General features: G+C 46.3%; 1 protein-coding gene across 3 annotated transcripts in view; it reads left to right on the forward strand.

Annotated features, from left to right (window-relative positions):
- The window catches only part of LOC125714682 (estrogen-related receptor gamma), a 112712-nt gene that overhangs the window by 44278 nt on the left and 54365 nt on the right, over nucleotides 1–14069 (forward strand). The window contains exon 1 of one of the 3 annotated variants that reach the window (XM_048985517.1): nucleotides 13009–13351. The exons of the other annotated variants lie outside the window; for them this stretch is intronic. Coding sequence (XP_048841474.1) covers nucleotides 13296–13351 — 56 coding nt within the window. The 5' untranslated portion in view covers nucleotides 13009–13295. Of the gene's footprint in view, nucleotides 1–13008; nucleotides 13352–14069 lie in introns of those variants that run through there. 3 annotated transcript variants of the gene reach the window in all.

The raw sequence follows: 14069 nt of genomic DNA on the forward strand, positions 1-14069 counted from the left end.
CCAGAGGTCTATCCCTGGAAGCACAGGGCATGAGGTAGGGGACATGCTGGATGCCCCTGTTGTGGGTTGTGCCTGACAACTTCCTTCCAGAATTTTTAAATTCTAAAATGTTTTTAAGTTCTAAAATGGCTAATACACCCTGAAAACACTGTTGAATTTTTCACTGTTCAGCATCAGCTGATACTTAACCAGCCACGCTTGGCGATTTGCTAACGTGCCGAAGATGACGGCTGTACAGCTCGTGTTGCTTCCGATGTCACGGCGCATGGAGGCGGCGACGAGTCTTCGGCTTCGGCGGTCAGCGGTGGGGATAACAAGGCCCGGGGCCCCAGGCGGCAGCCGGAAGTTGCCTTCAACGTCAGGAAATCCACACCGATGAAGCTGTAGCTGTCACGCCGTCATGGTTCGAGGTCTCATACCCCGGCGATCAAGGGAACCTTCTGGATAGCCTCCGGCAGGCTTTTCGGCTTCAGCGCTCACGTAATGATCCGACAGGAGTTCCGATGCTGCTGAACGGCAAATAGGGTTAGCGTCAGTGAGGGAGCAGCGCCAAGCTTCCCTGAATGTAGCCTGATGGACGGAAGGAGTCGAGCAGCGGGGAGAAAGGAATGAGCGGCGCGGCCGTGCGCCGGGCCCGCGGGGATCGCGGTAGATTAGCCTCTCTTTCCTGCGGGCGTGGAAGAGGCGCCACGGCACTCTGCAAGCGCTATATCTGGGGCCTCTGCGGAGTGGGGGGGGGGGGGGGGGGGTCAGCAGAGCCTGAAGAAACTGGGGGTGGGGGGGCCAACTCAGAGCCTAGGGGACATTTCACTTTTTTGCTCATGAGTCAGACCAGTTCTAGGTTACTTTTTTTGCTGCCTTCTGCCCCCCTTTCATTTTTTCCTTGTTCTTTTTATGTCTGACACATTTATTTGTCGCGTTCTTCTGTTTTCTTGTGCTGTCACTTTCTATGACCGGTTTTCGTAGGAAGTTCTTTTTTGTATTTGTGCATTTTAAAAGGCTATATTTATAAATATGGCTCCGGAGTCATAGCTGGACCAGGTGTTTCTGTTTTCCAAGGTGTGTTGTACTGGAGCCTGTATTTTTTTGTGAATCATGTCGTTTCCTGTTTTCATAGTGTTGGAGCACTTCAGTTATTATAAGGCAGGCACACAAATTACACGCATGCGTGCGTCTGTATATGTGAACACACTATTCACTTTTTTTTTCATATTTTCTTATTCCCTTAATGGGAAAATATCTGGGAATGTGGCCGTTCCATTTTTATATTGAGATTTGTTTATCCACATTGGTTTTTATTGATGTGGCAATTATCCCCTGAATATCTGAAATCGGACATCAGAGATCTCATAAAGCACATTCTAATTATTACAGCTCCAGAATTAAAACAAAGTTGCCCGGGTAACAGTGTCATTTCCTGGGCCCGTCGTGGAATTATGTTTCAATCAGCGCCACAGACAATAATTACTTTTTAACATTGAAGCGTGCACATTCGCCAAACGACGTGGATTTACAGCAAGCTAGTGCTGTGAAGCAATCAGCCAGGCGCTCATAAATTTCTGGGTGAGGTGCGGATTGCCTGTGTTTGTCTACGCCAGAGCACTGCCAGTGATTCCCTTTCCGCGAGAGCCATTGCTGCAGAGAATCTCCCCTCCACCTCTCAGCTGCAGAGTAGCCCTCTTGTGACACTGTGCCACGTAGTACTTTGGTTTTCCCTTTCGTCCATCCATTTATCCATTTTCCTTCCTGCTTATCTAGTGCAGGATCTTGATGGGCCTGGAGCTCTGGAAGTGCTGGGAATGAGGTAGGGGATGCTCTGGACGGGATGCCAGTCCGTTGCCGGGCATACACTATGGGCAATACTATGGGCAATTTATGAAGACTATTACACTTGAGAACATACAGGGCTCCCACCTGTTCTGGAAAAACTGGAAACCTGGATTTTTTAAATGCATTTTTCAGTCATGGAAAAGTCATGAAGAAAAAAAGTAAAAAATGAGCTGTCCTGAGCTTTTACATGCATGCTAAAATTATAATATAAGTGTTTTCAGTAGTAGAAATGTCAAATCTGAATCCTGCATTTGATTAGATTTGCAAGTGTAGCAGGACTTGCTATATTTATATTTGCTTGAATACGAGAAGAGGCAAAAAATTCCTTAATTTTTTTGTGCAAAAAAAGTTTAGTTCCTTCTTTGACAGTGGCCTGCTTTTGCAAAATTTCAAACTTAAAGGTGACTTCACTGGAAGTCTGCTGTCAAGCATCATGTAAAAATGAATGTGGGTCATAAAAATGTCCTGGAAAATTCCTGGAAAATGATGTCCAGGAAGGAATAGGAACCCTAACATGTTTTGGGAGTACTGGAGAAAAACTGTGATATCATGTATTATTTTAAAATTAATTATTATTACTTAGGGCGCTTTCCCACTGCACCCGGTATCATACTTTTGGTACTTCAAAAAAGTACCAAAAATACGGTACTTCAATGTATTGGTTCTCCACTGATGTAAAAACTAGTACCTGCGTGGTGGAAAAGCACCCTTAGTTTGCTAACGATGTCGTTCACATCATATTTTAAGATAGATATTTAACCACTTAACTTAATATAATAAACCAAGACCACCGCTGCATTCTGCTTTATCATTTAATCTTCATGAGCTTTCCTTCCCCTGACAAGTAAGGTCCATATATGGTGAGAATGTTCTAGAAGTGAACGTTCTATAGCCACACAGCCTGGGAATCAGGGGTTTTGACTGATCCCATTCCAGATAAACAATTACTGTGCCATCCAGAGCTGCACGCTGGCAGCGCGACAGGACCTGGCCATAGCTGCAAGAACCGCCGCACGGAGCAGTGGTGTGGCGTCCCGCAACACGGCCCGCAGTGAACGCAGCCTCCGGCACACACGAGACAGCCTCACTCGTACTGGCCTTTAAGGGCGAACTTTACAGCCAAGTTCAGATCCCCACCCTGTATTTTTTGTTTGTTTATGCATCCACTTGCTCGTTCAGTTACTCGTTCTGGTCGCACAGCGGGTCTGGTGCTCTTTCTGCCCCAGGAAGGACCAAGTAAGAGGCAGGGAGACTAAACCCCCAGGGCAAATTGTAGTCGTGCTTCTGATGCATCTGTGTGAGTGTTTCATGTCGGAAGTGGGGGCGTATGCTTTGTCATTGGAGAGGTCATGTGACTATTTACATTTAGCATTTTAGCTTCTATCCAAAGTTACGCACAACCAAGAAACCACGACTGGACAATTCTTGGAGTATTGAGGGCCTCAAGCACCCAGCAGGATTTGAACCAGCAACCTTTTGATCAGGGTCATCGAATCCTAGCCTACTGAGCCACACACCACTCTCGGGGGAGGGGATGGAGGCTGGTAGAGATCTGATGGTGAGGAGTGATTAACCCAGCTGTGAACTGGGGAGAGGAGGCAATATATGGACAGCTTGAAGTAAAGCAGCTAGTGAGCGACATGTTTCTGCAGTTTGTTCTATGTGCACGTAGTTTGTTCTGTATGATTCAGGTTTTAATGCCGGCCAGCCCAGCGACGCCGTCTCTGCACACAGGGGCACGCGAGCATGTCTGTGCGTTTCACTGCGGAGACCCTCCACACTGCGCCCAAGGTGCATGTCAGCGATAAAGGAATAAGAGGAGGTTTGTTATTCCAGAGCGACCAAGTTGACAGCGAGTGCTGCTTGGATTTACACATGAGGATGGACCTTTCTAGGGAGCGGGGGTCCATTTGCGGGGTTCTGGGGGGCTGTTTTTCATTCCCCTCATTCTCCGTCCAGTCATGTGGACTTGGGGGGATCTGGGGGGAGTTTCCTTATATCCGGACACGGTAATGTTTCGGCGGGTATGTCCCGATCTCATTTTGGTTCCGGTGAGGTAATCACGCCTGGAATGCATGTGCTTGCTTTCTAGCGGGACAGGGCGGGGCCTCTGGGTGATAAAAACAGAACGGCCTGGATGTTTGGGGAGAGGATTCGTCTCCAATGGCCATCTGCTACCCGCCTTCTGCCGCCTCTGCCCGCCGTGGTCCCCGCACTGCCCAAGGCGGTGAGGCGGGTCAGCCCCACACGGCGTGGGCTCGTGGGGGCGATCCGTGGGATGCTCCGTCAGTGTTTCCATGACGCTGGTGTCATCCCCATTGTGCCGTCAGAACGTCAAGGTTCTGGTGCCGGCGTGGATGATGGCTCTATCTAAATGGACCCCTTCCATAGTTCTTAGTTATCACTAGGGTCATAATCCCAGTGGTTTGCGCCATTATGCTGTGTTCCGTCAGAAGGTTGTCATCTCGAGTTTTTAGGCTCTGGGTTCAGTCTTAAATGGCCCACTATCACATTAAGTGAATGGAGAGGTCATGTGATTATTTAACTTTAGCATTTAAGAAATAGCTCCTGTGGATTAAAAAAGTAGTTAAAATAAAGTAGCAGTCAGCTTCAAAGCCAGAAAAAAATAACAATTGCATAAATAAAAATCTTGAATCTTGAATATGCACATAACTGTTGTATCCCTTTAAGATGAACTGTACCTGCAGATGGCTGTAGTATCCCTTTAAGATGAACTGTACCTGCACATGTAGTATCCTTTTTAGATGAAGTATGCATACAGATGGTGGCCTGGTAGCTCAGTGGGTAGCACTGTTGCTTCATACCTCCAGGCTTGAGCCTTTCAATTGCTCCCGTACCTTATGTGTGTGTGCGTATGTGGATTTTGCCTGTTCTTCCCTTATCAGATGTGTTTCCTGCAGGTACTCCTCTTACCTCCCACAGCCCAAAGACATACAGTTAGGTGAACCTCTAAATCGTACATAGCGAGTGAGCTGTGCGTGTGCACCCTGTAATGGACAAGCATCCTTCCAGGGTTTGTTCCTTTATGCCTTATGCTACCAGAGATATGCCGCAGGCCTGTACCTCCAGTGACCCTGTCCAGGACAAGAGGATATATGGGTCCATGCTGATGGCTTACTGTCCCTTTAAAAGTATGCATATATCATATGGCTGAGAATCTCTTTGAGGTGAGGTATGAATGCAGGCTTCATTATTATTATTATTATTATTATTATTATTATTATTATTATATTGTCGTCTCATCATTAGTCATTGTGATGGCTAATGTATTTTATTATGCATACAATAAAATGTGATGGCCTTTAAAATGGGGTATGTATGCAGATGGTTGCAGTATGTCTATAAGATGGAGTATGTATATAGATGGTTGTAGTATCCATTTAAGATGGGTTACATGTGTAGATGGCTATAGTATCTCTATAAGTTGGGGTATGTATGTAGATGGTTGTAATATCCCTTTAAGATGGAGTATGTATGTAGATGGTTGTAGTATCCCTTTAAGATGGAGTATGTATGCAGATGTTTGTAGTATCTCTTTGAGATGGAGTATGTATGCAGATGGTTGTAGTATCCCTTTAAGATGGAGTAATTATGCAGATGGTTGTAGTATCCCTTTAAGATGAAGTATGTATGCAGATTGTTGTAGTATCCCTTTAAGATGGAGTATTTATGCAGATGGTTGTAGTATCTGCATACTTTAAGATGAAGTATGTATGCAGATTGTTGTAGTGTCCCTTTAAAGTGGAGTATGTATGTAGATGGCTACGGCATCCCTTTAATGTCAGGTATGTATGCAGACGACTGTAGTTCAGAGCTACTTAAAAGTTGTCCCGTGCTGTGGAAAAACACACACCTTTGTTATGTTGCCGGGAAACTGCGATAAGCCTTCACCGCAGGTGATGATTTCTTGGGCGACGGCAAGCCGTCCTTTGCAGCCACTGGCACCCATAATGCAATGGGGTGTGTCCATTCTCAGCCAGGTCATGGCTGAACACGACCCTACTTTGAAGCCTGGGCCAGAGCAGAAGCTCTGAGCAGCTGTGTCCTAGCTGCAGAACATTGGCGGGGGAAAGGGCATCTCTGCACACTGGCTTCATTATTATTATTATTAGTATTATTGTTATTATTATTATTATTATTATTATTATTATTATTATATTGTCGTCTCATCATTGGTCATTGTGATGGCTAATGTATTTTATTATGCATACAATCTGATGTTATTTTTAAATGTATTATTAAATTATAATCCAATACGTATGGCTCTTATACAGAAATTTAAAATGAGTTATTTAAAAAACATGAGCAATTAATCAGAAATACCCATAAATACCTGTGACATTTACTCATAACATGGTGCTCCTGGGGCTTCCATCATTATTTTAACATTATTAGCTTAATTAACACCCTGGCTCTGTAGCTAGATATAATTTTATCTTGAAAACATTGGAAGTATTTTTCTTTCTGAGACCAGTCATGCTGGGCAAGCGGAGTCATGTATCCAGCAAACGGAGGATGATGGATGCGCTGAGATGGTCCTGCCTCCTCAGCTGGTCCACAAAAGCCCAGACCTCCTGACGATACAGAAGGACATTCGGCAGATGCGGTTCACGTGAGCGCCAACGTGAGCTGGGGGGGGGGGGGGAGGGAGGGGGAGAATGTCCAGCCTAATGACAGACGGGGGGGGCTAAGAGGCAGCTGCCGTGGCTCACAGGCCGGAGGGGAGGGTGTCCGAAACCGGGCAACCAGCTTTGGACAGGGCAGACCAGGGTTCGAGACGCTACTGGCGGAGACCTGAGAACAGGTGCCGGCATTTAACCCGATGTGCTGCGTCTTTTCTAGACGAAACATTTGCTAAGAGATGATATCTCCGTTACGGATGTTCTCACCGTGGCATTCAGACGACGGGCCCAGGGTGACCTTTTCTGAACCACATGCCGCCATCTGCGAGTAGATACGAGAATAAATTTATACATGTAAACAAATTAATGGTACACGTCATTTTGGAATAATGTATCAGTTTGAATGTTACTGTATGGCCCTGTCTTTAAGTTGGAAAAAGACAATTTCCAGTACTTTTTCCTGTGAGGAGCAAAAGGCGGTACTGGGTAAAACGTTCAGGGATTTATGGTCCCACACAGAGAGCAGGATGCTTTTCTTAACTGGTAAAAAATTGCAAAATCGACTAAACAAAGGATAAAGATGTCTCAGTCATGGCAATGAGGCACACACGTGTCGTGGAAACAAGCCGGCGAGTCCTACTTCAGGTACATGCCAGTGCAGGCTCAGCACTTGTGAGCCAGAATCGCAATCCCTGCGAGCCAGAGCCCCGTGAAGCACTTATCTCTCAATCGGCTCTAAAAAGGTAAATTTGAAGAGAGCAGGTTTCATGTGGACAAAGGAAAACGTTTGTTTAGCATCACTTATTTACTCTTTCTAGTGTTTACATTACTTTATCTCGGGCCCGGGGCTCTGCGTCGAAGCCTGAATAGCGTTTAACATTTTCCAAGCGTAACTTCTGTACCCTCTGGCCCCCACATATGCATTCAGTCAGCCGGCAGCAAAAAGTCAAACAAATGTATCGATAAACAGCCACTTGGACGTCAGCCGCCACATTTAAAGGCTAATTTGACATTAGTTCTCTTGTGGGGAGGGCGTCAGTGTAACAGAGGGCTATCGAGAACCACAAATTATTAATTGCAATCTCTGATAAGACATGAAGCCCCCCTCCCCTTCTTTTCATACAGAACAGTCAAAAATACCTGAAATGTTCTCAAGTAGTGGAAAGCTCTAAAGAATCAGGATATTATTAAGGCTGTAGTGTCGAGAAACATCAGGCCTTTTTACTGTGGTAATTTTTTTTTTATTCATGAGATTCTTGTGCAATATACAATGCAGCGTTTTACTTTTGGGGAGAAACTAGTTCTTTACACATATTTCACTGAAGGGAAGGAGGTTAAAAAGATAGATGTGTCAAACAGAACAGGAGTCAGGTTTTATGGACAGTGATTTGGACAAGCAGAGAGAGTGAGAGTGAAAGAAGAGAGGAAAGACCTCGTTCTGTTGTTTTTTCCTCCGTGAATCAAATGAAATATTAGTTCAGTCTAAAGCATTATTTCATTCATGTTTTAATTTAGTTAGTAACAATAACTTTATCAGTTTAAACCTGCACACACTTTGCATATGCTGAACGCTGTTAAGCAAAGAAAGGCCGTCTTTTACGGAAAACACGGATTTCAGGCAAGGTCTTCACTTCTCTGAGTCAGAGACCAAGAGCTTGCCGTTCAGGACGCTAAGCGGGGAGTCTGAAGGGGAGTATCTAAGCTGATGGGGGGTCGCACCCGCTTCCCGGCGTGCGTCGAGCGTTTCTCATTGCCGGCTATTTGCTGATGCTGATTTCATGAATAAATGTCAGCACGCCGCCCCAGAGACTGTCGATTCTGCATTGTGACAGGAGAAGATCCTTTTTATATATTAATCTGCTGACTGGACACAATTTTATACATTTCAGCCGGTTCACACAGCTGGATGTTTGCAGGAGCCATACAGGTTAAGCTGTTTCCGTCGTGTGCCCCTGTGAACCCGTGACTCCCACCGCAACCAGCATGCCACCCGCCGCCCTTATGTTACGGTGTGAAATAGCAAATAATAAAGCATAATAATGTTTTTTTTTCCAGTGTAACTGATGACAAGCATAGGGAAAAACAGCCCTGCCGGCTTAGAGTCCAGTCACCCTACACAGTGACTCGGTGACCAGATGACAGCCAGTAGCTCCCCCTGTTGACCACAGCGGAATTACAACACTAGATCACTTTTTCATTATCATCCTAGGGGAAGCATCACAACACAACAGCTTCTTTTTTTCCCCTTTTTTTATAAAATATATTAATATACAATTGTTTTAAGTATATAATTTAATGATCCAAGTTTTTCTGCTTGAGTTTTCTTTATAATCTGCCTGCCACTAAGTTTGTCTTTTTGTGGCAGGGATATTTTTTATTCTGTATTGTATTGACATTTAGTTGAAATCTACAGAAGACAGAATGTTCTGGAAGAATGCCATCTCTTTGATTTCCAGCTGCCGGTATGATATAGAGGTATATTCAGGCATTAAAAATACAGCAGAAAGTGAATTAAAAAGATGAAACGTCCCTGTTCCCCGTCAGTTGTGTGTAATTTGCTGCGGAAATCGAGCTCTGCAAGAAGCAGGAGAGGCCGACGTGGAGCCCTGCGAGATGGGCAAGCGATGAGCTGACCTCCAGCGCGGGTGCTTGCGTTGGGCCCACGTGTGGCCTGCCGGGTAGGGGGATTGGCACACTGTCCCTTCGCATTGAACCCTCCCCCCCCCGACACCCCCTGCACACACACACACACACACACACACACACAAACACCACTGCATTCCCTGTCGGGTAGGGCCGGCGAATGCGAAGGGCATCCCATCACTCTGAGGCTTACGTAAATGCACAGTAATGCATCGGCGTGCAATAAACACCCCGGGCTTCACAGGAAAACAACTTGTAAAAATCATTCTAATTTCAATTTTCAACCGTGGTTTTTACTCCTGTAATGCTGTAATCTTAATTAGTCGACTAAATCAAATCTAATAGGTGATGGCAGCTCAATTGTGAAATGATTGTTGTGATGTATTTTTAGCAGGCAGCATTAGCCTTAGCTAATCAATTCTGTATCTACAAACACAATTTTGCTAGCTTTTAGCTATCAGACGCATGGGATGGCATCACACCCATGGGTGTGTAGGACAGAGGTAAATATACAAGCGAAAGAAAGAGCACTGAATTTATTAGCGCTTAATTCTGACAAGCTGATTTTAAACAACTGCGGGGTGACGGCAGTGACAGGCCCCTGGCTCCCAGGCCGGAGCCGCTGACACATGACCTAAATGAACTCACTGTTCTATTGACCCACCGTGATTGATGCCGCCCGGAGCGTGCCAGTTCCTGCGGGAATGATGGCGGTGGCAGTGAGGGGTCGCTTGTGGGGTCAACGCAGGCTGCTTGAAGCCTGGTGTGTGGCACTCTGGTGCTCCGAAATTCACTCGGGAATTCATGGTGCTGCCGTTATTTATTGGTGCAGATAAATTGTTTTCGTTTTGATAAAAAAAATTTCCCCCAAATGCTGCATCACGTTAAACTTTAGCTGACAGATTATCCGTTGGTCATAAATTTGCTGTAGGTGTAACGGGTGTTCCCTACTGAAAGCTGGCTTTTTCACTCAGACGCCATGTTTAGATGATAGCTAGACGTGGAATTACCGATTGTAATAATCACATTGAATGATTTTCCCTGTTTACCCCAGACTCCCTTCCCCCATTAGATTGATTATATTTCATCCATCCATCCATTTTCCAAACCGCTTATCCTATTGGGTCACGGGGGGTCCGGAGCCTATCCCGGAAGCAATGGGCACGAGGCAGGGAACAACCCAGGATGGGGGGCCAGCCCATCGCAGGGCACACTCACACACCATTCACTCACACATGCACTCCTATGGGCGATTTATCAACTCCAATTAGCCTCAGCATGTCTTTGGGGGGAAACCGGAGTACCCGGAGGAAACCCCACGATAACATGGGGAGAACATGCAAACTCCGCACACATGTGACCCAGGCAGAGACTCGAACCCGGGTCTCAGAGGTGTGAGGCAACAGTGCTAACCACTGCACCACCATGCCGCCCCTTGATTATATTTCAATACACCTATTTTCCTTATTTTCAGCAACAACTCATGATGCGAACATGCCGAGGAGAGGGGTGGACATAAAATAAGCACTGGCATCCACGCACATCGACAATGGCCTTGACGCATCGTACATAGCTAATTCAGCATGTATTCATTGGGATGTCAGGATTAGCGGCTAGTGCTAGCGGAACGATGCATTAATAATGCAGGTCTTTTCAGTCCGATTTGCAAGTTTGTGTTAGCGGCAGCATGGAGGGGAATGGAGTGCCAGGTGTTAGTGTAGCTTCTGGGAGTTAGATTGTATTGTAGCAGGCCCATCTGGTATTATTAGAAACAGCAAGGTCATATTGGCTGCTTCTGCTGCAGGTGGAGTCGAGGTGTGGTGTGTTTGTTTTTACAGCCCCTGTTACCTTCCCAGAGGAATAATCACATTGCGAGGGACGTCTCCCCTTCTGGTCCGGCCTTTTTGGTCCACAGTGAGAAAGATGGAGGCGTATTCTCCTTAAAATTCCTCCCCCATACATTCGCAAAGCGGAGTGAGAAGGAGTTTCCTGTCTGTCCCGATGTGGCGGGATAAGGGAACGTTGAACTTCGATGGGCCTCGAAAGGCCAACATTCTCGGCAAACACATTATACACATGACTGTTACCATGGCAGCGTTGTCTTGTCAGGAGACCACGCGTGTTGATGAGTGTTGTTTCAGATTGTCAATTAATCCATTAAAATATATATATTGCTATTGCTTTATTGGCAAAAATAACAAAGCATTTAATCCTGTATCCATGAATGTATAAAAGTTGACATAAATTTTTTTTTAAATCATCAATAACCTCTACAGCAGTAAGTAAAGTGATAGAAGAAAATTTCTCAATAAACACATTTTCTAAATATAAAGTGATGATACTGATTGAGATATAACATTTCATTACTCTCAGTAAGTAAAATTAAAAATAAAAGCTAAAAATAGCTAAACCAATAACTAAAAATAAACCATTCCATTAATGTTTCAGTATGAGTGTTTTTTTTTGTATTTTTGAAATCTGGAATTTTGTGTTTGCCCATTAATTTTATTTTGTTGTACAGAAAATGTCTCACTGTTAGTGTGTCAGCACTTTACATTACTAAGTACTAAAAGGAATAATGTGGTTTTACAGTACAATTTGCAAAAAAGTAAAAAACATAGTGCAAAAATATTTTTAAATGAAAGTGACTCACTGTTTTTTATTTGTGCACGTCATAATTTAACGTCGATTAGCGGGACGCAGATTAAAATCTGTGTCCATTCGGCGAAGCTGCAGCCCCATGACGCCCCGTGCGTTACCCTGCAGTGGGTCGCAACCTGCAGACACTCGCGGTTTCTGTAGCACGTCCAGAGAAATTAACCCGCCTGTCAGGCCTACCGTTCCCAACTCGGAAGATTATGCATTCGAGGAACACCGATTACCATACTGAGAAGGGCATTTTAAGGGGTGGGGGTGGTGGGTGAAAGGGAAATAAAATGCAAGGAAGAATTACGACTATTTATCAACGGGGCTGACGACACGCGGGCCGGGAGACAGGTGTGTTTCCTTTCCTATGGGGAATTCCGTTGCGGCGGGACACGGGAACGCATTCCCACTGCTAGCGGGAACCCAGCTGGCTGGATCGGCGCTCGCAGGAGAAAAACATGGAACAATGTGGGTCAGGACAGTTGGATCGCGGAGGCCTCTTGCTGGTTAAGCTCTGTAAAAGTGACCGTTTATTTTTAAATAAGTTAATGGAGTGCCGTTGCTAAACTCCGTTACCATTCATTTTGATGGGAAGCAACTAGTTTAATTCCAGAATATCCAGCTTTGTGATTATCTTGGCCCATCGGCTGCTGTGAACCGGAATGATGTTAAAGTCTCGCACAAAATTTATCGTCAGTTTGTCTAGACTCTCGGAAATGGCACACGTGCAATTCTTCTGCATGCTTATTGTTTTCATTCAAGGAAACATATCTTATTTTCCTGTTTCTCCTTTGTGTCAGGGTCCCGCTATGTATGTGGTGCGGCACAACATCCCGCTACTTGAAATAATAGCGATGATGAGAATGTGCCCTGAAACTCCCGTTCAAGAGGCAGCTGAAGCTGTTTCTGCCAACTGGTACGTTAATGAGAAAAAGACAATGATGGACAGGAATGAACAATGACTCTCCTGTGAATGAATAGTTCATTCTGTTTTTACATCGCTATTGCTGTGGCCTTTGTGTTTTGTATCAATAAGAGTTTATCTGCACCCCTCACACTGATTACTGATAACCATCGCCTTACGGGGGGGTGAGGGGGGAGAGATGTGTACTGGTTCTTTAAGCTTTCCCTCCTGGTATTCTCTCTCTCTCTCTCTCTCTCTCTCTCTCTCTCTCCCTCCCTCTTTGTCTCTGCCCGCCCTCTCCACCTGCTCAGTTTCTCTGAGCGCATGCAGACACCGTCTACCTCCAATTGGCTGGGAGGAGACCGGGCTGCCACCCCGATAGGCCAGCGCTCTCGCATATTCTGAGGGCTGATTCATATTAATGAGCTACATTTGTGGCTTTAAGTCCCCGGTTTGAAGACCGCGGGAGCTTTTGGTCCCAACTCGCTGCGGCCGTCGGCTCGCCACTGGGAGAGCGGCTCTGACAGTCGCGCTGCTTTTGCCCCGTTGACAGAAGAGGAGGGAAAGGAAGGAAGAGAAAACTTTGATTTACTGAGAGGGTTTGTCCAAATTATGGTCGCTGAGTGCACATGGATTCCGTAGAACTTGTTCTTCCAGAGTACTTCTCCTGTCACTCTGAACAAGAGTAGGTACCTTTCTCATTATTCATGTCTACATGTCTAACGTAACCGTGGCGATGTCCGAGCGCTGTTGTTGACTCTTCATGCGTGTGTATGTCTGTGTATGAATGGTCTGTTGGGTAGCCGGTGGTGTCGGGAGCCGGGAGAAAGCAGGACCTCAGCAAGAGAGAGCCGCGCGCCGCGCTCAGATAGGGGCACCCTTAGCCTGACCTGAATGACCCCCCCCCTCCTTTCCCTAACCCGCACCCTTAACTCCCCAAGCGCAATTCAGGAAATGTGGTGGGGGGGTGAGAGTGCCATGTCTTTTCGTCATGGAGATGCCGGGGGGGGGGGGTGTTGACTTGCCGTCCATCCCTCGAGGACGTGGGCCCCCCCGGGGCAGCCTGAAGGTGTGACAGGACCTTTGCTTGGGGCCACCTGTCCTTTAGATATCGGAGCAGGAGGAGCAACAGTCCTCTGGGGAAGCCTTTCGGAGTGCCGGTGGAGAATCTGTGTAAGACGGACTGAGCAGCGCAGACGGGGCAGGGCGGGCCGGGCAGGGCGGGCCGGGGAGGGTGGACCGGGCAGGGCGGGCCGGGCAGGGTGGACCGGGCAGGGTGGACCGGGCAGGGCGGACCGGGGAGATAGGGTGACGCCTGTGCTCAGTGCTGACTTTACTTCCCTCTGGGCTCCGAACTCATCGTCAGTGTTTATAGAGGTGCTGATGTCGCTGCACTGGCTGTC

The sequence above is a fragment of the Brienomyrus brachyistius genome, chromosome 19, assembly GCF_023856365.1.
Source record: "Brienomyrus brachyistius isolate T26 chromosome 19, BBRACH_0.4, whole genome shotgun sequence".
Lineage (NCBI taxonomy): Eukaryota > Metazoa > Chordata > Actinopteri > Osteoglossiformes > Mormyridae > Brienomyrus > Brienomyrus brachyistius.